The 24,016-nt window shown below is 39.9% G+C and overlaps 1 protein-coding gene across 4 annotated transcripts in view; it reads left to right on the forward strand.

The window, feature by feature from the left end:
* The window catches only part of CLCN5 (chloride voltage-gated channel 5), a 1,034,303-nt gene extending 1,032,879 nt beyond the window's left edge, over positions 1-1,424 (forward strand). For all 4 annotated transcript variants that reach the window (XM_044057498.1, XM_044057499.1, XM_044057500.1 and 1 more), the window contains one exon: positions 1,028-1,424. In XM_044057498.1, coding sequence (XP_043913433.1) covers positions 1,028-1,118 — 91 coding nt within the window. In that variant the 3' untranslated portion in view covers positions 1,119-1,424. The remainder of the gene's footprint in view (positions 1-1,027) is intronic.
* Positions 1,425-24,016: the final 22,592 nt, after the last annotated feature.

Raw genomic sequence — 24,016 nt, forward strand, 5'->3', positions numbered from 1 at the left:
CATGAACGGACAGATTCAGACTGTACATGTATAAATCTTGAAAGGAGTGACACTACCTAGATAGTGAATAATGGTATGTGGTAAGAGAAAGACTTGTGCAGGGATCATAGGTATTTCTAAAGCAGTTGCAGGAGGTGGCTTGTATGAAGTGATTACGTAAAGCTGAATTAAATGCAGTGTTTGTGGCTAAGGACCTTAGATCAGTAGGGATATTTCCATACCGCTGGACTATTTGCAGGTTCATTGTTTTTTTTTTAGCAGACTACGTCTACTAAGGGATTCAGTTACAGTTATTTATGTTATGTGATAGGTAATTGAGCTGGACCACAAGGTCATGACTGAAAAAAGTAATGTGATGCATACAAGCAGATACATGCGTGTAGCCTCAACATTTATTTATTAGCAAAACAGTCAATAGAAGATGTGAAAAATGTTTTAAACCATTAATACTGTCAGTGGCATGTATCAGTAATGTCTCAAATGGTTCACTATCAAAATCACAGTTCTTTGTGCATTTACTTACCTGAAAATAAATGTCAAAAATAAAAGTGTTAGTTCAACAAAATGACTACAGAGGTAATGTCTTTAATTCACAATTCAATATTATCGACATTACCCAGGTTACCTTGACTTCCAGTGTTTTTCTTGCATTTTGCAGGGGGGCCTTGTTCCCTACCCCCCCCGCATATATATATATATATATATATATATATATATATATATATATATATATATATATCAACTCCGAGATCACAGTACAGTGAGGAAAAGAGTAAATTTCCAGATCCCAACTGTAGTGTGATCTCCAATCAGAACCTCGACCTGATATGAGCGAATGCCCACTAAAATTCACTAAGGTAGATTTGACCATTTTCAGATTGGCAGTACTGAAGCTGGGAACCATGCATTCAGCCATCCCAGTTTCTCATAACTGCCATTACACATTTTGATAGTAAACTATCTCAAATAATTGAATAATTAAGCAGAACCTCCTGCTTTGTGTTAACATAGTTTTTTCTTCTTACAGGCGTCTTTTAGGAATCATTACCAAAAAGGACGTGTTGAAGCACATCGCTCAGATGGCCAACCAGGATCCTGATTCCATCCTCTTTAATTAAACATACCTCTTATCTGAAGGAAAACTACATTATTTAAAAAAAAAATAAAAAAAAATAAAAATATATTGTGTATATTCCTAACAAAAGTGAACATGGACTATGAACTGGTCTTCAGCACTTTCTTGTGTGGAAGATGGACAATCATGCTGGGGGGGGAGGGTATTTTTATTCTACACAGTTAATATTACAGTTGCACTACATATTCTGTGGAATTTTCTCTTCTCTGTGAAGAAGTGATTTTTTTCCTAACAAGGAGCTGCACGGATCTTTTGATGAAGAAATAAACTTACAAGATAATCGATTATACCATATGCTGTGATTTTTTTTAAATCAATAAATTTGAAAGGCATTATGCTGTTGCTTTACAATGGAAAAAAGATTGCTGATTTAGCCAAAGACTATTAAAATGAATATCCAGACAGAAATACCACAGGTAATTCACTGTTACAGCACGTATCAGTATGATAGCCTTTTTCTGTGCATATTTACTGCTCTATTGCATTTTCTGTTTAATTTTACCAAAAAAAGCAAACAAAAAATATTATCTGTTTTGCTCATTTCCCATCTTTTCCTTTACTAGAATAGTCAGGATCCCATATTTGCTGGTCTCAGGACTTTAGCTTGTGTTTCTGAGTTGTCCAGACCTTGTTGTGGTAGAGGAAAGTCTTTCTGCTCATCAGTGAGAGTGGTAAGCATTGAGCAGCCTGTCTGTTGCAAGAGGAGTGATTTCCAGCTCTGAAATTGTACCTTATTGGCCGTTTTGGCTGATTTCTATCCCTTTCAACTTTCTGACTTAAAAACCCGTGTTTGCTTGGGTTTGCTTGAGTATGCGCATCGTGCAGTATTGCTTAGCTAGGGTTAAACTATTCCTGGCACCATAAAGTCTGATGTTCAGTTTTTTTCCTTACAACTAGCCAGTTTTTTTAGTTTGAGCACTCAAATCTGCTTCTTCGAGCTCAGCACTTGTTCAGAACTTATAAGCACTAAACAAGCTACAAATTACTGCAGCACTCAACTTTCCTCATTTGCCTAGAGGACGACTGTTTTTGTACTTACTTTCTTCACTTGTCTAGAGGAAAATAGTTTTCTAGTACCTATTCAGGCATGTCCAAGGGTCAGCTCCTGGTGTTTTTTCCTGTCTACGTGATGAATCTGGGCATCTTGAGAAAATGTAGCAATTGCCTCAAGTACACAGACAACTCTCTACTCCTACAACCCAACACTACAACCTGATAGAGATGCACATATATAGCCAAACTGGAGACAAAGCTGTCTCCAACCAAGAATGGATTAGACAGTCAAGAGGAGAAGGTAAACACTTGTACCACACCACACTCATCACATAGTCCCACTAAACCTACACCACCAAAACCCACACATACAAACACAGAAACATTCACGGAGGCTCTCAATAATAATCTGCCCAAGCAACAGAGACCTCCAAAGTAGAAAAGAAAGCAACCTCCACCCCCCAACACAACCCAAATGACACATAACCCAAAAACTCAGTGTGCCACTCAACCACAGCCCATAAGGTAAAGCAACATACCCAACACACTAGTCATAGGTGAATCTGTAGTCAGGCACACTGATGTCCCACTCACCAGGCTAAACAAGGCGAAGGTTACTGTCAGCTGCCTGTCTGATACCAGGATCCGCCACATAACGCAAGCACTCAGGTCACTTCACAACAGGTACAAATATGACTGTCATTGTCCATGTTAGTGTAAACAACCTGAGATGTACCTCCCTGGACTACATGAAAAGAGACATAGAAGAGCTCTCCAATCTTGTAGCCCAGGCAGGTATGACCCTAGCCCTGAGTAGCATCTGGCCATCGCCCAGAATGATGCCACAGTATAAGGACAAAATGATTGACTTTAACAATTGGCTGAACTTCTAGTGTCATTCTAAGAGGATTCAGTATCTGTCTGCCTGGGATGACATGGTCGACAGACCACGATGCTTTTAATACAGTCCACTTCACTTAACCACCAACTTATACAAAAGCAGCTCAAGCCGCAACTCCTTAAAACTACTCAGTTTATTAAAGCGCTAAATAAACCACGTTTTTCGTCTAACTCAAGTGGTTAGACTTCTTCAGAACAAAACCAAGAAATATTGGTTACAATTCAAACCCTAAATTTATAAACTTCCCCGCCAAAAAAAATCAAGGCGTTTGTGTTTCTTAAAGGCATACAATACTAAAAAAACGCTTTTCATTCATAAAACTGAAGTGTCTTTGTTACAGATTTATGCTATGTTTCAAAGTATACATATGCGTTACTGCAGCAACCCTATTTCATTCCGCTTTCACCAAATACACAACCATTTCAAAAAAACTACTGAAATAGTAAATAAACATTCTGAATGCAATATTACGATCATAAAATACCATCATAAATGCATTTCGTTCAGAAGTTCGACCTTTCTACATTAAGATATCTTTATTTCATAAAAAATATATATGTTAAAAACATGACAGCACATTAACCAATTCATGAACTTAAAAAATCAAACGATCAAAGACATGAGCATGAACAGTGCATACCATACAATCTATAAATCCACCAAAACTATTCATACTCCATAATTATTATAACTATGTTAGATTTTGTATAAATATTAATTTATATATTAATTTAAATCTACCATAAACAGTCTAGCATTGCATTCTATGTACTGAGGAAACCACCTCACCCAGCAAGTGTAAACAACATTTTATAGATTCATCTATCTAGACTTTTGAGTTTCAATAAGCACATAAGGTTAGTATACCATTGGGTTTAATTTGCCACAATAGTTCCATTTTCTTGAGTAATAAACCAAAAGGATCTCCCCTCATATCTTGTTTAACTTGATCTATTACTTTATAACTTAATAAATTTGTGATCCAGGAAAGCCATGATATGCCTAGCAAGGGCATTGTCTTCTTTTAGTAAATTCATACTTCTCTGATGTTCATAAATTCTATCTTTTAATCTACGCTCAGTCTTCCCTATATAAAAGGATGGACAACATTGGCAAACCGCTAAGTACACTACTCCTTTTGAATTGCAATTATATTTGCTTTTAGTGTACAGTCTAAAGCCATTAACCTCTATGTTGACCCCTGGTGACATTAAATGACAAAATGAACAGTTGCCACATTGTGTCATACCTTTATTGATTATTAAAGGATTAACATGTTGTTTTTTTCTGCAATAGTTCTTTAAAACTTGTTCCTTTTCTCCATATTATCTTTGGTGAAGTTCCTAATTTACATGCTAGTGTTTTATCATCATTAAGTATGGTCCAATTTTTCATTATGATTTTTCTTATATTATCATAATCTAGGGAAAACCTCAAAATACAAGCCAAATTAAACTCAGCCTTAATTTCTTGTTGAATACATCCTTGAATTATTACACTAATACCTTTATCATTTTTGATTATGTACCCTGTTGTTTTGCTGTTTTAAAATAGGCATGTATACTCCATTAGTTCTCTTTAGTGTTACCTCTGCTATTAGTTCTTCTATTAGTGTGATGGGATATGCCCTATTCAAAAACATTTGTTTTAAATTAGAACATTCCTCTAAAAATTCTTCCTCTAAGGTTATCATTCGCGCAGCCCGTACCAACTGTCGCTTAACCACTGACTTCTTTTGATGTTTTGGATGTGCACTGGAATAATGCAAAAATTTGTTTGAATAAGTGGGCTTCCTAAAAATGTTTGCTTCATATCCTTTCAAAATATTATTTTTAGTCAGTGCCACATCCAAATATGAAGTTGATGTCGAATTAAATACATATTTTAGTTGCAAAACCTCTGTGGATCCATTTAAAGTGTTAACTAAATTCTTAGCTATAGTTTCATCTCCTTCGATGATCATAAAAATGTCGTCAATAAATCTAACATAGAATTTGACGACACTTTTGATGACATTATTCCCAAACTCATACGTGTTTTCCCAAAAGGACATTACCAAATTGGCAAAACTGGATCCACATGGAGAGCCCATGGCCACTCCTTTTCTTTGGATATAGAACTGATTGTCAAATAATATAAAATTATATGGTAGGATGATATCTAACAGTTCTTGCACCAAAGAAACCTCATCTTCTGGTGCACCTTTCTTTCTCATTCTTGCTGTTTCCCATTCAATTCCTTGTTGGTGTGGAATACTGGTGTATAACTCTTTTACATCAATTGTCAAAAAGTTATTTTCACATTGATATATAAAACTATTAATTTTCTCTAAGAAGACCCAGGAATCTTTGACTATTCATTGTTCCTTTGCCACATATTTTTTCATAATTGTATCTGCCAATTTGGCACGAGCATACGTGGATGACCTTCTCCCATCCACTATTGGTCTGAAAGGGGGGGGGGGGTCCAAGGTGTTTTTATAAATGTTTGGGACTCCGAACATGCAGGGTGCTCTTGGTGTCTCAACCACCAAGTAATTGTACATATGTAAGTCAATTCTTGCTTCAATGAATAATTAATTTAAGAAGATTTTAATGAATTGATTTGATCTATTATATTCATTAATTTATGATATCTCATATGTATCAGTATCTAATATTTCCTTGATTTTCCTAATATAGTCTGGTGTGTCCATAATGAAGAAGTCTAACCACTTGAGTTGGATGAAAAATGTTGTTTATTTAGCGTTTTAATAAATTGAGTAGTTTCAAGGAGTTACGGCTTGAGCAGCTTTTGTACAAGTTGGTGGTTAAGTGAAGTGGACTGTATTAGCTGTTGTTTGTCAATCGCTATGGCTAATAACTCGTTTGAAAGTACACCAAATGTTTTAAAGGATTCAAATGTGGATTCGGAATCCATGAATAAGCTCACTATGCTAATCGAGCTGTTCTCACAGAAAGTGGAGCTAATGAATGAAAGACTGGATACAGTGGCAAGTGAGCAGCAGCAGCAACAGGACCGAATGGTCGTTTCTGATTCCAGTTAATCTATGCAAACAAGACAAGTGGATTTTAACTTTTTCCAACCAGGACAAGTGGGGCAAGTAAAGCACAACTCTCTGCACCAATTACAACAAACAGGTACTGTTCAAATTGGTAATACTGAACAGAATTTAGGACAGCATAAGCAATTAATGCAAACAGAACTTGTACCTAATTTGCCAAATATTAGTGCTGCTTCTGACAATGACAATATCAACAGGTCAATGGCACAAAATAATTCACTCATGCACCGACAACCAATGCAGGTTCCTGTAAGTGAGATTATGCAAGTACCGAACTTAAAATATTGGTTAATATCTTCAACAGGTTTGTTGGGGGCAAATAATTTGTTTAATGCAGCACCAGCAGAAACAATTCAGGAAAAATATTGCCAGAACTTTTAAATTCTTTCGACCAGAACATGTTGAAATATAAAAAATTGTGCTTGGAAACTGAGTATTTTCAAGAATGTTTGAAATTTGAAATTGTGCCAAAGGGGCTAAGAACCTGGAGATATCCGACCGGCCTCTTGTCAGGATCGCCATTTCATCAGGACTTAAGCTTTTCAGCCAACAAGGCTTATATTTATTACAAACTATGATCAAACATTATAGTTTGATAAACAAAGAACTGGAGCAGTGTATTGAATCCTTAGATGGGCAAATTAAACAGCATGCAGATTTTGGGAGATATAAATATGAATACCTTTGATGCTTTCAAAGTATCGAGCAGCATTTAGATAAATTTAGGCAAATCAAAATAAAGAAGCTTCAAAGGGACCAGAAACAATATAATACAGGAACAGCGTATCCCCCACCCCCGGGATCACAAATGTGGTCCAAACAACAAACGGTGAATTCTGGTCGAAATAAAAATAAAAACAGTGATATAACCTCTGAAGCTCATCAAATTGGTGATGAGATACTACAACAAGATGATTTTCAAAGGAACTGTGACAATATAGAGGCTGTTAATGAAGATGTTAGGAGAAGTGAAAGGATTAAAACACGCAATAACAACGATAGCAATCACGAAATAAGAAGTAATCAACAGGCGTCTACTTCCAATAGTAAACAGGGTTTTCCAAGACGCAGTCAGAAGAAACAATGGAACAAGAGGAAAAATCACAAGAGCAGAAGATACCATTGATTAATGAACAATATTGTTCATGTGATGTGATTAAAAATAAACAGGGGGACTTCTCTGTTTTTAATTTTTCGTCTTTCCATGTTTCAGAACAGTTGGCAGATATATTGTCAAAAGGTTTAACTTTTGTTCCTGCATGTAAAATGAACTTGGCGCAAACAGTTTGTGATTTAAAATTATTTGTGAGAAGATTGAATTTGAAACAATTGTTAGGAGGGTAAGTCATGAATAATTTCCCACTAAGGGTTCCTAGTTGTTTTAACCCACCATTACATAATACATTATACATGTTCGAGAAAATATGCGAGTTAGATTTGAGGAAATTAAGTGAAACAAAATCAGATTATAAGTACAATTTGAGCAAGGATGAAAAAGAGACCCTGGAGGTGTGACTGGTTGCGAATGTGAGGATAATGAACCCAGACAAGGGAGGGGGGTTGGTAGTTATGGACACACCGGACTATGTTAGGATAATCAAGGAAATCTTAGATACTGATGCATATGAGATATCATCAATTATTGAATATAATAGATCAAATCAATTCATTAAAAGCTTCTTAAATGAATTATTCATTGAAGCAAGACTTGACTTACATGTTTACAATTACTTGGTGGTTGAGTCACCAAGAACACCCTGCATGTTCGGAGTCCCAAAAATTCATAAAAACACCTTGGACCCCCCCTTTCAGACCAATAGTGGATGGGAGAAGGTCATCCACGTATGCCTGTGCCAAATTGGCAGATACAATTATGAAAAGATATGTGGCAAAGGAACAATGGATAGCAAAGATTCCTGGGTCTTCTTAGAGAAAATTAATAGCTTTATATATCAATGTGAAAATAACTTTTTGACAATTGATGTAAAAGAGTTATACACCAGTATTCCGCACCAACAAGGAATTGAATGGGCAACAGCAAGAATGAGACAGAAAGGTGCACCAGAAGATGAGATTTCTTTGGTGCAAGAACTGTTAGATATCATCCTGTCATATAATTTTATATTATTTGACAATCAGTTCTATATCCAAAGAAAAGGAGTGGCCATGGGCTCTCCATGTGGATCCAGTTTTGCCAATTTGGTAATGTCCTTTTGGGAAAACACTTATGTGTTTGGGAATAATGCCATCAAAAGTGTCATCAAATTCTACGTTAGATTTATTGACAACATTTTTACGATCATCGAAGGAGATGAAAATATAGCTAAGAATTTAATTAACACTTTAAATGGATCCACAGAGTTTTTGCAACTAACATGTATTTAATTCGACATTGACTTCATATTTGGATGTGGCACTGACTAAAAATAATATTTTGAAAGGATATGAAGCAAAAATGTTTAGGAAGCCCACTTATTCAAACAAATTGTTGCATTATTCCAGTGCACATCCAAAACATCAAAAGAAGTCAGTGGTTAAGGGCCAGTTGGTAAGGGCTGCGCAAATGATAACCTCAGAGGAAGAATTTTTAGAGGAATGTTCTAATTTAAAACAAATATTTTTGAATAGGGCATATCCCATCACACTAACACAAGAACTAATAGCAGAGGTAACACTCAAGAGAACTAATGGAGTATACATGCCTATTTTAAAACAGCAAAACAACAGGGTACTTAATCAAAATGGTAAAGGTATTAGTGTAATAATTCAAGGATGTATTCAACAAGAAACTAAGGCTGAGTTTAATTTGGCTTGTATTTTGAAGTTTTCCCTAGATTATGATAATATAAGAAAAATCATAATGAAAAATTGGACCATACTGAATGATAACACACTAGCATGTAGATTAGGAACTTCACCAAAGATAATATGGAGAAAAGGAACAAGTTTTAAAGAACTATTGCAGAAAAAACAACATGTTATTCCTTTAATAATCAATAGAGGTATGACACAATGTGGCAACTGTTCATTTTGTCATTTAATGTCACTAGGGGTCAACATAGAGGTTAATGGCTTTAGATTGTACACTAAAAGAAAAATAATTGAAATTCAAAAGGAGTAGTGTACTTAGCAGTTTGCCAGTGTTGTCCATCTTTTTATACAGGGAAGACAGAGCGTAGATTAAAAGACAGAATTTATGAACATCAGAGAAGTATGAATTTACTAAAAGAAGACAATGCCCTTGCTGGGCATATGATGGCTTTCTCCGATCACAAATTTTGTTATAAAGTAATAGATCAAGTTAAACAAGATGTGAGGGGAGGTCTTTTTGGTTTATTACTCGAGAAAATGGAACTATTGTGGCAAATTAAACTCAATGGTATACTAACCCAGGCTTAAATGATAAATGTTCCCTTATGTGCTTATTGAAACTCAAAAGTCTAGATAGATGAATCTATAAAATGTTGTTTACATCTAAACAGATGTGTTTTATATATATATATATATATATATATATATATATATATATATATATATATATATATATATATATATATATATATACACACACATGTAATTTCATAGTACCACAAGAATACACTTGCTGGTTGAGGTGGTTTCCTCAGTACATAGAATGCAATGCTAAACTGTTTATGGTAGATTTAAATTAATATATAAATTAATATTTGTACAAAATCTAACATAGTTATAATAATTATGGAGTATGAATAGTTATGGTGGATTTATAGATTGTATGGTATGCACTATTCATATCCCAGCCACTGGGGATGCACAAGCCAATGCATTTCTTTGTGCCGGTCTCAAGCCCGGATAAATGGGGAGGGTTGCATCAGGAAGGGCATCCGGCATAAAACTTCGCCAAAACATTTCATGCAGTCACCAAGAAAAATTTTTTATACCGGAGCGGTCGAGGCCCGGGTTAACAATGACCGCCACCAGTACTGTTAGCCTACAGGGTGCTGGCAGAAATTGGGCTACTGTTGGCAGAAGGAGGAGAAGAGGCGGGAAGACATGGTCAAAGGCAGGAGGAGAGGAGAAAGGCTAGGACTGTGGTAGTGAGGGTCGGAACTTTGAATGTTGGCAGTATGACTGGTATAGGGAGAGAGCTAGCTGATATGATGGACAGAATGAAGGTTGGTATATTGTGTGCAACAGACCACATGGAAGGGGAGTAAGGCTAGGTGTATCGGAAGTTTTATCCTGGTGTGGATGGGAGGAGAAATGGTGTAGGAGTTATTCTGAAGGAACAGTATACTGAGAGTGTTTTGGAGGTGAAAAGAGTGTCGGATAGAGTGATGTTTATGAAGCTGTAAATTGATGGTGTAATGATGAATGTTGTTAGTGCATATGCTCCACAAGTTGGGTGTGCAATGGATGAGAAAGAAACATTTTGGAGTGAATTGGATGAAGTGGTGATGACTGTAGCCAAGGGTGAGAGAGTGGTGATTGGAGCAGATTTCAATGGGCATGTTGGTGAAGGGAACAGAGGGGATGAGGAAGTGATGGGTAGGTATGGTGTTAAACAAAGGAATACAGAAGGTCAGATGGTAGTGGATTTTGCGAAAAGGATGGACATGGCTGTGGTGAATACGTATTTTAACAAGAGGGAGGAGCATATGGTGACATACAAGAGTGGAGGAAGATGCACACAAGTAGATTATATCTTATGTAGGAGGGCCAGTTTGAAGGAGATTGGAGACTGTAAAGTGGTGACTGGAGAAAGTGTCGTTAGGCAGCATAGGATAGTGGTTTGTAGGATGACGTTGGTTATCAAGAAGAGGAGGAGGAGTGTGAGGGCAGCACCAAGGATCAAGTGGTGGAAACTGAAAAAGGGTAATTGTGAGGTGGAGTTCAGGGATAAGTTAAAGCAGGCACTGGGTGGCAGTGAAGAGTTACCAAATAGCTGGGTAACTACAGCAGAGCTAGTAAGGGAGATGGCTAGAAAGGTGTTTGGTATCACATCTGGACAGAGGAAGGACGACAAGGAGACATGGTGGTGGAATGAGGAAGTACAGGAGAGTATACAGAGAAAGAGGTTGGCAAAGAAGAAGTGGGATTGTCAGAGATGAAGAAAGTAGACAAGAGTATAAGGAGATGAGGTGCATGGCAAAGAGAGAGGTGGCGAAGGCTAAGGATAAGGCATATGAAGAGTTGTATGAAAGGTTGGACACTAAGGAGGGAGAAAAGGACCTGTACCGATTGGCTAGACAGAGGGACCAAGCTAGGAAAGATGTGCAGCAGGTAAAGGTGATAAAGGATAATGAGGGAAACATACTCACAAGCAAGGAGAGTGTGTTGAGGAGATGGAAAGAGTACTTTGAGGGGTTGATGAATGAAGAGAATGAGAGGGAGAGAAGGTTGGATGATGTAGGGATAGTAAATCATGAAGTACAATGGATTAGCAAGGAGGAAGTAAGGATAGCTATGAAGAGAATGAAGAATGGAAAGGCTGTTGGCCCAGATGACATACCTGTGGAAGCATGAAGGTGTTTAGGTGAAATGGCAGTGGAGTTTTTAACCACATTGTTTAATGAAATCTTGGAAAGTGAGAGGATGCCTTAGGAATGGAGAAAGTGTTTTGGTACCAATTTTTAAGAATAAGGGTGATGTGCAGAGCTGTAGTAACTACAAAGGGATAAAACTGATCAGTCACAGCATGAAGTTAGGGGAAAGAGTAGTGGAAGCAAGGTTAAGAAGGGACGTGATGATTAGTGATCAGCAGTATGGTTTCATGCCAGGAAAGAGCACTACAGATGCGATCTTTGCTCTGACAGTGTTGATGGAGAAGTTCAGAGAATGTTGGAAGGAGTTGCATTGTGTTTTTGTAGACTTAGAGAAAGCATGTGACAGGGTGCCTAGAGAGGAGTTGTGGTATTGTATGAGGAAGTCAGGAGTGTCAGAAAAGTATGTAAGAGTGGTACAGGATATGTACGACGGTAGTGTGACAGCGGTGAGTTCTGCAGTGGGAGTGACGGATGTGTTTAAGGTGGAGGTGGGGTTACATCAAGGATCAGCTCTGAGCCCTTTCTTATTTGCAATGGTGATGGACAGGTTGACAGACGAGATCAGACAGGAGTCCCTGTGGACTATGATGTTTGCAGATGACATTGTGATCTGTAGTGAGAGTAGGGAACAGGTGGAGGAGACCATGGAGAGATGGAGATATGCTCTAGAGAGAATAGGAATGAAGGTCAGCAGGACTAAGACAGGAATGGTGAGGATGCAAGGAGTAGAGGTGGCGAAGGTGGATGAGTTTAAATACTTGGGGTCAATAGTTCAGAGTAACGGTGAGTGTGGAAGAGAGGTGAAGAAGAGAGTACAGGCAGGATGGAGTGGGTGGAGAAGAGGGTCAGGAGTGATTTGTGACAGATGAGTACCTGCAAGAGTGAAAGGGAAGGTCTACAAGAGGGTAGTGAGACCAGCTATATTATATGGGTTGGAGACAGTGGCATTGACAAAAGGGCAGGAGTTTGAGCTGGATGTGGCAGAATTAAAAATGTTAAGATTTGCACTGGGTGTGACGAGGGTGGACAGGATTAGGAATAAGTATATTAGAGGGTCAGCCCAGGTTGGAAGATTTGGAGACAAAGCCAGAGAGGCATGATTACGTTGGTTTGGACATGTGCTGAGGAGGGATGCTGAGTATATTGGGAAAAAGATGCTAAAGGATGAATATACCAGGTAACAGGAAAAGAGGAAGGCCTAAGATAAGGTTTATGGATGTGGTGAGAGAGGACATGCAGGTGGTTGGTGTGACAGAGCAAGATGCAGAGGACAGGAAGAAGTGGAAACAGGTGATCTGCTGTGGCGACCCCTAACGGGAACAGCCGAAAGATGATGATGATGGTATGCACTGTTCATGCTCATGTCTTTGATCGTTTGATTTTTTAAGTTCATGAATTGGTTAATGTGCTGTCATGTTTTTAACATACATATTTTTTATGAAATAATGATAATATCTTAATGTAGAAGGGTCGAACTTCTGAACGAAATGCATTTATGATGGTATTTTATGATCGTAATATTGCATTCAGAATGTTTATTTACTATTTCAGTAGTTTTTTTGAAATGGTTGTGTATTTTGTGAAAGCGGAATGAAATAGGGTTGCTGCAGTGACGCATATGTATGCTTTGAAACATAGTATAAATCTGTAACAAAGACACTTCAGTTTTATGAATGAAATGCGTTCTTTTAGTATTGTATGCCTTTAAGAAACACAAATGCCTTGATTGTTTTTGGCGGGGAAGTTTATAAATTTAGGGTTTGAATTGTAACCGATATTTCTTGGTTTTGTTCTGAAGAAGTCTAACCACTTGAGTTAGACGAAAAACGTGGTTTATTTAGCGTTTTAATAAATTGAGTAGTTTCAAGGAGTTATGGCTTGAGCGGCTTTTGTACAAGACCATGATGCTTTGCCAGAGATGGCCTGCACCTGTCGCCCCTGGGATTCCGGATACTGGCTAAGGCTCTTGCTGCCCCTGTAGTGCCTTTTTTAGGCAAGGTTCAAATGACAAACTCACCACTGTAACAGGTACAGACAAGCAAAAACTGAGGGTAATGCTACTCAATGCTAGAAGTCTAAACTTCAAAATGCACTCACTTGAGGCACTCCTTAAAATGGAGAACATTGATATCTGTGCAGTGACTAAGACCTAGTCAAGGCTCCAGAGAACACCCCATGCATTACCAGGCTGTAATTCATACCACACCTTTTGGCCATCTACCCGGACCGAAATACTAAAGGCAGAGGTGTGTCCATATTCATTAAGGATATCCACACCTCCAGGCTAGTTGCTCAGCATAATGCATCCGAGATCATCCAAGTGCAACTAACTCTGGGCAAAATTGCAATCCAAATTGTAGTGTGCTACAGATCCCCCACCATGCTCCAGGATTCCCACTCCTGTTTTCTTGATGTACTGGAAAATATTAGGGTTCAACCAAACACCCTAATAATGGGCGATTTCAACTACCCCACCATTAACTGGGAAAACTACTCCTGTACCAACTCCTTTGCTCAGCATTTTCTGGAATTCATAAATTCCAATGCCCTGGATCAACTTATCCACATCCCCACCTTGGGCAACAATATCCTAGACCTGGTCATTACCAACATGGGGAGACCGGTGCTCCACACCTGAGGTCAACTCCTTGTTGGTCAGATGTGACCATAAAGCTTATCACCCTAGATATCCACATCCCGCCCCCAACCCCCATTAAGGAAACCACTGTAAAAAATTTCTCCAAAGCCAACTTCATGCTTTTTAAGATAGAAGTGGCAAACTTCACGACATCCATGCAGACGGATAATATAGTTATGACTGCCGAATCCTACACAAATCAACCCTGTAAGCACTTATACACGAGTGCATGGATCGGGCTATCCCAAACAGAACCAAGATGCTATCCTCCAAAAAAAGGAAGCCAATCTGGTGGTCCCCTTCCATAAACAAACTCAACAGCAGAAGAAGGAAAAGAGAGTAAAATCCCATGATTGGAGGAGCTCCCTAGTCAGCTTCATTAAGAAGCTGAGATCCCTGATAAAATCCTCCAAAGCAAGTTACGAAAACAAAATCAGCACCGTTTCTAAGGGCAGCCACAAAGCATTCTATGGCTATGTCAAGAATCTCAATGGCAACACCCAGATCTGCTCTGAGTTACAGCACAATGGCACAAAATTTTCAGAACCAACCGATATTGCCAACATCCTGGCAGATAGGTTCAATGCTAACTTTAAATGCTAACTTTACCTCCCCCTCTCACCCCCTAAAGGGCCCATATCTATACTGGAAGAATGCAGACTCCTTGTAATCACGACTATGCAGGTAAAAACTGCACTCTCTAAAGCCAAGAACACAATATCCATGGGACCGGACAACATCCCAGGCTGCTTTTTACATTTATTTATTTTTTATTTATTTATTTATTTAAATTTGTTGACCAGGAGAGTCCGACTGGACGTGGGTCCATTTTCAGCGGAGGCCCGGGGAGAAAAGTTCCACAGTAAAATAAACAGACAGTAGTTACACTGGATTACATAGTGATTAACAATTTAACATAGAAATTACTTACAACATATTTACAGATGAAGAACATAGTACATCAGTAGACAACTAGAATCTTTATCTGTGAAGTACATAACAGGCATTAACAAATGTAACAATGAGAAGTTCCTGCTGTATAATAAGTACTAGGCTTATGAGCATCTGAGCTTGCTATCATCAAGGTAGTTAGTGGAGGTGAAAGAAAGGTAGTAGTTGGATGGGGTGGATGATATTAGAGTGGGAGTTGCAAGGGCATAGCCAGCATGTTTTTAGGTGCGCTTTTAATAAAGTTTTGAAGTTGGTGCATGATGGTGGAGGTAATTGTGGGTGGGAGTGAGTTCCATAATTTGGCTATGGCGAAGAGAATAGTGCTTCACCAGCAGAGTTATTGTCTTTATTGATCTGCAAGTGATTTTGTTGCTGGATCATAGTGGTCTGGTGGTGCGATAGGGTTGGAATAGATTCTGGAGGGATGGGACATTTAGTGGATGGTTTACTAGTTTGTGGGTGAGTGAGAGTTGATACCACTGAAGGAGGTGAGGGAGTTCAAGCCAGCCCAGTTCAGCAAGTGAGAGACAGTGGTGACTACGGCAGGATGCCCTGTGGCGATTTTGTTGTAGCTGGTCTCTAGCTTGTTTAGATCATATTGCCTTAGGTTGGTATATACTGGAGAGGCATAAAGTAGGGTGGAGATAAGGTGGGAATTTGCTATTGAAATCTTTGCTGCTTTGGTGAGAAATTGTTTATTTCTGTATAATGCTCCTAGATTTTTGTGGACTTTTTTATGGTCATGGATATGTGAATGTCAAATTTTAGTTTATTGTCTATTTCCACTCCTAGCAATTTGGTGTGTTCAGTTGGGTATATAGTGGTGTTGTCTTTTGCTGTGATGTTAAAGTGAGAGTTGTTTTGAGTATGTTTGGTGGGTTGGAAGATGAGTAGTTTAGTTTTGTTTGGGTTGAGTATTAATTGGGCATCGGATAACCATGTTTCAGTAGAGGAAAAGGCTTCCTGTGTGACTTTTTGCAGTTTGGGTAGGGACTGGACTGAGCAGATGATGGTAGAGTCATCTGCGTATTGGATGAGTGTGCCATGTTTGGTGGCAGAGGCTAGATTATTGGTGTAAACAGAGAAAGTAGGGGTCCAAGGATGGATCCTTGGGAACCCTATGGAGACAGGTAGTTGGGGAGATATGTCATTCTGCCATTGTTGGCGGTCAGACAGGTAACTCTGAAACCAGTTGGTGACTGATTGTGAGAAGGATAGGTTATTGAGGACAGAGATAAGTTGTTTGTGTGGGACCATGTCAAATGCTTTAGATAGGTCTAGGAAAGTAGCAGAGGAGAGATAGCCATTGTTTGTATGCTGAAGGATAGTGTTAGTAAAGGAGAGTAAGGCAGTGGTGGTGCTATGGTTTGGTCGGAAACCATGCTGAGTACTGGAAAGGAGGTTGTTAGTAAGGAGGTAGTGTGAGACCTGAGAGTGTATGCATCTCTCTAGTATTTTGGAGAGTGGAGAGAGAATAGCTATGTGGTTAGTTCTGCAGAGGGTCCACCTTTGTGGAGGGAATTATATGTGATTTTCCACAATGTGGAGCGTAACTTTCTGACAGAGATCGGTTAATCAAGATGGATACTGGGTAGGCCAGAGCATCAGCTGCGATTTGTAGGTATTCACTTGGGAGGTTGTCTGCTGCTAATTTGGTGGGTTTAAGCTTAGTTAAGAGTTATTTTATGTTGGAGGTAGGTACAGGAGAAAAAGAAGGAAGTGGGGAGATTACTAGTGGAAGGTGTGGGTTGGAGGGAGGGGTTGTGTTGTTTAGCTAGTGATAGTGAAGTGTGTGTTGAATGAGGTAGCAATATTTTCTGAGGAGTGAGGGATGTTAAGAGGAGGGTACTGACTTTACCTGAGTGGAGGATGGAGTTTATGGAGGACCAGAATTGTTTGGGGCTGTGTTGTGAGGAGTCTAGGGCAGACTGGTAAATTTGTCCTGTTTTATTAGCTTTTGACTCAATTTCTGTCTAGCTGTGGGGTTTTGGTTTTCGCCAGTGCTCCCAGGCTTTATCCTTTTTCATTTCTGACTTGGTGGTTTTCTGTAGCCATGGGAAGGGTTGTGCTTTGGTTCTGGAAAATCTTATGGGGGCATGGTAATTAAGGATGTTCAGGAAGGTAGTATTAAAAGATTCAACGTCATCTAGACTGAGGTTGCTAGAGCATGCCAGTTACATTCTTTGAGGGATGAGATGAATGTGAGTGGGTTAAAGTTTATTTTTGATAGATGACAGGTTTAGCTTGGTACAGGTATTTTTGAGTAGGAATGTTGGGGAGTGATCACTGAGGCTATCTGATAAGCAGCCTGTTATATATGACTGGGGGTTCTTGCTTGCTGGAGTTTTATGTATCCTTGTTGGTGACTGGAGCCATGAAGGTGTACATGATGGGTTGGATTGTTGCCAGAACAGGATTGCCAGTCAATATTAAAATCACCTAAGATGATAGTTTCTTGGGGAGATGGTGGGTAGACCAGCTGAGGAGGTTTTCTAGTGGAGGATGTTTTGGCCAGGTGGGAAGTAGCATCCAATTATGATGTTGATGGTTTGGTTGGTATATATTATTTCTTCATTGCCTATTTGTGGAGCTGATGATTTTAAGATCTGGATGTTTAGATGTTGTTTAAATATTATAGCTACACCACCTCCTTTTTTGTTTAGCCGGTCAACTCTTAGTATGCCGTAACCTGTAGGGGAGTATTTGCTCACTGGTAATGTGAGGTTTTAGCCAGGTTTCTGTCAGGACGACTATATCTGGGGTTTATAAGTCTATGGGGGCATGGAGTTCATGGACTTTGTTGGATACTTCTAATATTTAGGCTTAGTAGAAGGAAGTCACTTGGCTTTCTATTGGCTGTAATATGGGAGAAGTTGTGGTTTCTCGTCTGATTATGAGGACTGGGGTTGGAGATGGTAGGGCCAGGGTTGGGGTGGATGTCTCCACTTAGGGCTAGTTTTGATATGCATGAGATTATTAGTTTTCTCAGTTTTTGAATGTGTTTGTTTATAATGGAAAGTTTATGATTGTTCTCTGTGGGTAATAGGTATGGTGGGAGGGTTACTATGTTAAGTTGTAGGGATGCTTTACGTTTGAGTAATATAGTTGGTAGAATATGTGGGGTGCATAGGGATGGTTCTTGAGCTGGTGGGAGGGCTAAGTATGGGTGAGACATGGGTGGTGGTGTGAGTAGTAGTACAGTGGTAGTGGTTGAGTGGGGAATGATGGAGCTTTGGTAGGATGTAAGATATGCAAGGAGAGTGCATGCAGTGAGCAAAGGAAAGGTATGCTTGTACATGTCAGTTGAGGAGGTGTGATAGTAGAGGAATATGGAGGAGGTAGTGTTGGGTTAGCTGTGGTTGGCTATTGGAAAGATGGGAGGGTTTGACTGCAATAAAGGTGGGACCACTGGGGTGGGAGGAATAGGGGCAGAGGGGGGGAAATGGCGGGGTAGAGACCGTGTTAGGTTCTTGTATGAGGGGCTGGAAACAATCACAAAGCAAGACAAGTATGTGTTAAGAACAATCACAATTGACCAAGGACTGCTCTGAAACTGTAAGTCTTGTCTTAATTTCTCAGGTGGAAAACCAGGATAGCCTTGTATCAGTAGGCTACTGTGGTATAGTTTAAATAAACAAACACACAGTATTGATCAGTTATGGATACTATTTGCTAACAGAAGGGAATAAGAGAAAGTGGAAGATGTGTGTGGTGGTGGTGGGGGGGTGCTTACAGCCAAAGCAGAGTGCTCTCCAGGGGAAAATGAAGATTGGCTCAAACAGTTAGACACATACTCAAAGTTAACTGTAGCTGTTTGCAGACAGTTCAGACCAGGACTGCACTTTTCTTATAGGAATGTTAAAGGTGGTACCGCAGTTGAATACTTAAGAGTGGTGTTGGGTCTAGAAAAGAAGAGTACAGAGTAAGCACTTTTGAGATGGTAAATATATATTATAAAGATTATAAAAAACACACTGAGCAAATAGCCACCATATGCAGGACAATGTCCTGAACCACTACTTAGTATATGCAGATACTGAGCCAATTGGAAGAACATTAGAAAACAAAAACCCAGACAGTTATGCAGCCACAGATAAAAATATAGCGAGCAGCAATTGTCGTGGTTCTCTAATGTGATTCTATCCACCAGTAACAGCACAAACTTATAGAAATAATTTAGACACTAGTATGAGCTGTCTACACACAATACTATTACATGAATAACATTAGTGAACAAGGTGCAGCTATGCAAATAGACCATATATATTATATATATATATTATACTAGTAACAACATGAAATTCAGAATTAACTCTCTCTCCACCTAAGTACCATGTTCAGTCATAGCCTCACTTCAGGCTTTGTGCCCACTGAATGTCGCACAGCAACAGTTATCCCACTCCACAAAGGGGGAGCCACCACAGACCCCAGGAACTATTGCTCTATTAGCCTGATGAGCCTGGCCTGCAAGGCCATAGAATGTATCATCATGGAACTTATAAGCAAAGACATTGGTAACCTCCAAACTCTGGACCACACCCAATTTGGATTTGTAAAAGGCAGATCATGTCTCCTAAACCTGATTGATTTTTTTGAAGCAGTCACCAAAGCTGTAGATGATGTAAGGTGGTTCACATAGCCTATCTTGACCTTGCCAAGGTCTTTGACACCATTCCCCATTCTGGAATTATAGCTAAACTCACTGTACTGGGTATAAATCCCTATGCCACGAGATGAGTTGCCAACTGGCTCACCAACAGACCCCGCACTGTGAAAGTTGCAGACTCCAAATCCAACTTCAAACCAGTGACAAGTGGAGTACCAGTGGGTTCAGTCCTGTGTCCTCTCCTGCTTGGTATCTATGTTTCTGAAGTACAGGATAACACAGAAGGTCTCTGGCTAATTAAGTTTGCAGATGACTGCAAACTAGGAGCCAAAATTGAATCCCCAAACGATTTGGACATCCTACAAAAGGGCCTCACTGAGACAGATGCCTGGTGTCAGACCCATGGCCTCAAGCCAAATGCCAAAAAGTGCATTGTCATTCACTTTGGTAAAAACTCTGTGCCCATGAACTACCCCATAGGCAGCAATCTACTTAACACCGAAAGTGTGATAAGAGACCTTGGGACCCATGTAGACAGCAGTCTCTCCTTTGATAATCACATTGCCACGGTGGCCAGGAAATCCTTCTACATGGCACACACCATCACAAAAGGGTTCTCATCCAGGAAAAAAAGAGGTCATTGTTCCCCTCTACTCGTCACTCATTATACCCATTATAGAGTACAACACCCCTTTTGGTATGTACCTCACAAGACATCTACAACAACTGGAAAGGCCGCAGAAGTACCTCACAAAGAGGATTACCGGCCTCAAACGGATGCCGTATGGGGACCATCTCAAAAAACTCCAGCTCTACTCTTTTGCATATCTCCTACTCCGTGGTGATCTCTGCCTAACATACAAAGCTATTTCAAACACAGAGCTGTTGGACATGCTCCACCTAAAGAAATCCCTCAGAGCTATGCGCTGTAGGGACCTAAACCTTGTCACCACAATAAACAGAACACCCTGGAGGGATAGATTCCTGTCCTAGAGACTTCCCATGCTCTGGAACAAGCTACCCATATATATCAAACAAAGCTCCTCATTAGCACTCTTCAAGAGAAATCTTGATGAGTGGATGGGAAATAGAAAATTCACCCTAGGGATCACTTCTGTGACTCTGCTCGACAGGGGTACCGCTTGGGTGGCAAAAGCCAGGGAACCTTTTTGGCTAGGGTTATTAAGGCCCTTGGGCCGATAGCCTAGTACCTACCTATGAAGAAACTGCCATGTATCTTACTACATTTTGAATATTTCTGTTGTCTTTTACTGCTGCTGTGCTGAATCTAAGCTGACCTCTCTTAGCTGCATGTCATCTAGTCACTGTCTGTCAACTTGCTTGAAAAAAATGACACTGAACTATCAGATTGTGCATTGTGACACCTTCATTACTGGGAGAGTGGTATTCCAGAGAATTTCAGTCCAACTGAAACATGTCATGTAATGTACGTGATATCAGTGTAGGCAGCCAGCTTCCAGCCTTGCTTTTCCTAAATTGTAGCAAAGCAAGAAGCAAGTTACATAGCTTTTTTGGGTGTATATGGGGAGATGCTGTGTCCTGACAGAGAAAACCAAAAATGTTAGATGTTCATCATTCGATAACTGTTGCAGTATCTTAACCTATATGTGTTTTGCTGCCAAGGATCAGACCAGCCAGCCAGCTTCCAAGACTTAGGGCACCCTGCACACACCCTAGCCACTGCTGTGCACAAGGTAAGCAGGAAGACGTCAGGAGCTAGGGTGCCAAAACTTCAGAACTTTCTTACCACCAAAGAGTGCACTTCTCTGCAGGCTTCGGGTAACTTGACTGTTGGTTAATGCTTCAACAAAGTTGGGCAAAGATGTTTTTCATTAGGGATTACCTTCCACACATTTATATTTCTGAAGAAAAATGTTTATTTTAGTCAAAAAGTTATTTTTGAAGGAATATTTTTTTTTTAGTCATTATTATTGAAAGTTTATCTCAGAATCTTGTTTTGACTTGTACTTCCCTCAGTGGAATCCCTTGTAAGTATTTTAATTTTTGTGAAGCAAAAACTAACTTTTACCTCAACGTTTATTGTTAGTGGCTTGGACTATTGGTTTTGAGGGTTGTCATTTAAAAATTTTGCCACAAAATATTTAATTCCTGTCAGTATGTTTTACAGATTCTATTAAGCTTTGCAAACTGATTGTCAGACACCTTTTTTGGCTGACAGTTGGTCCTTGTGGGGATTCCTTTATTTATTTTTAATTTTTTTTTTATGAAAAGTGTGCTGTTTAGGCATATGTGTTGTGAGGTACTTAGCCTACTGTGTTTGGTGCTGGTCACTAAAAGCTTTTACCTTAGAAACAAATTTTTCAGTCAGGAGGTAAAACAGACTCTTCTGGGCTTCAGCTATCCACCTGTGGGGCTCCTTTTTTTGGCTTTCACATGGATTTGGTTCATGGTAAATATTTTGACCCCCCCTCCTCAAATTGCAGCAAGAAAAAAGTTAACTGAAAGCATTCACTCCAGCTTCATCTTTGCCTAAGCTACCAATGAGCAACTCTGCGGTGGCCATAAGTTGTTGCTCGGAATACACCTCTTTTTCTTTTGGTCCCTCTAGTGATTTACCTCAGAATGCGACTAAGGACTGGGAGGCAGGGATGTCCTGTGTAGCTATTCAATTGCCCTTGTCGGGCAAGGGTGAACTATCTTTGCCAGCATTAGGAAAAAGACTCCGGGATGCTCATCTGTTAAGCTGCACTGAGGAGCCTTATTGTCTGGGAGGGGACCGTCCTTTTAGACATTTTTTTGGGCATCTCCCAGAAACAAAAAACAAAAAATTACATTTTCTTCCTCCACAACCCTGAGCAGTATTAGGTTTACTAAGTGATTGTTTCGGCTTTCTGTTGTATGATACTGACTTCTCTCCTCCTTTTAAAAGGAGAACATTTTCCTCTGTCTCAGATACTGATTCCTAGTTTAAGGGTTCGGAGACAGTTTCTCAAGTTTCCTGACTTCTGAATGGGGAAATTGACTAGGAGGAAGGGTGTCATTTAGTCTCTCCTCCTAAAGAGTTGTCTTTTTTTTTCAGAGGAACTGTTGCCAGAATCAATGACTTATTTCAATGGGAACAGAAATAAATTGCATAATCTCAACAAAGATGTGTTATTTATCAATTTTCTTCAGCCTGCACCATTGCCTGTTGTGCCATCCCACTCTTCCAAAAGTGTCACTGAGGCAGATGTGAGCAAGGATGGTGAGGGAACTGATCACGGAACAACTTCAGAAGGGTACCCTTATAGTTCCTACCCCATTGGTTCAGGGATTTCCGCGACTGTCTACTCCTCCTCTGACTCAATGTGTGGAATCAGAGTTATCAGATCCGAGTGCTCCGGGCCCATCTGTGTCAGATCCGAAGAAGCTGGTCTCTTCAGATCCAACAATGACTCTGAGTTCATTGTTTCTGACCTTTTTGGATCTGGATGGCTCTCGGAGCCGAGGCTTCACGTCAGATTTGAGGGGGTTCAGTACTCAAAGACTCTTCTCTCCCTCTAAGAGCTTCCATGTTTGATAGTTCAGCTCCAGCTCCCTCCACAGGTGGACAGTCTGCAAGGGGGGGTACTGGTGGACTAGGGACACCCCCATTCTGCTCTGTTGGACTCCTACTCCACAGGGGGTCAGCCTTTGAGTTGATGAAGGGGGTCTTCTCCGTACCTGCAGATCAGGTGGGTCCTTTCTTTCTGTGCTCCACCCTTGACCACCCAACTGACTTTATCAGGTGATTATCACCACTCTACACCACTGGGACAGCCGGTCCAGAGCTTCCAGTCTACCCAGTCTGGGATTCTTATCTCTTCTGATACTTCTCTGGACCATCCCACCGAGGAAGTCCTTGGGAGGAGACTGTGTAAGAGGAAATACCTGAACTCACTCCAAGAGTCTCTCACCACAGATACCAAACCCCGCTGTCCAACGAATTGATGGATTTAATTTGTCAAAATGCTTGAAAGGAACCAAACTCAACTGAACCCATCCCTAAGAGATCAGATATAATTATGGCACCTCCAGTAGAAAGGCAGTATTGGAGTAAGGGTGTGCCAGTTGATGCCATGGTTGTGGTGGCGACCACCAAAACGGAACTTGCTGAAAAGAGTTCATTTGTCCACCCCCCAGTAGGGAGTCTAGGGTGATGGACAGGTTTGGGAAGTGAGTGCATGCTTCAATGACTTTTGC

This window comes from Protopterus annectens, chromosome 15.part0 (genome assembly GCF_019279795.1).
Source record: "Protopterus annectens isolate FY-2018-M chromosome 15.part0, PAN1.0, whole genome shotgun sequence".
Lineage (NCBI taxonomy): Eukaryota > Metazoa > Chordata > Ceratodontiformes > Protopteridae > Protopterus > Protopterus annectens.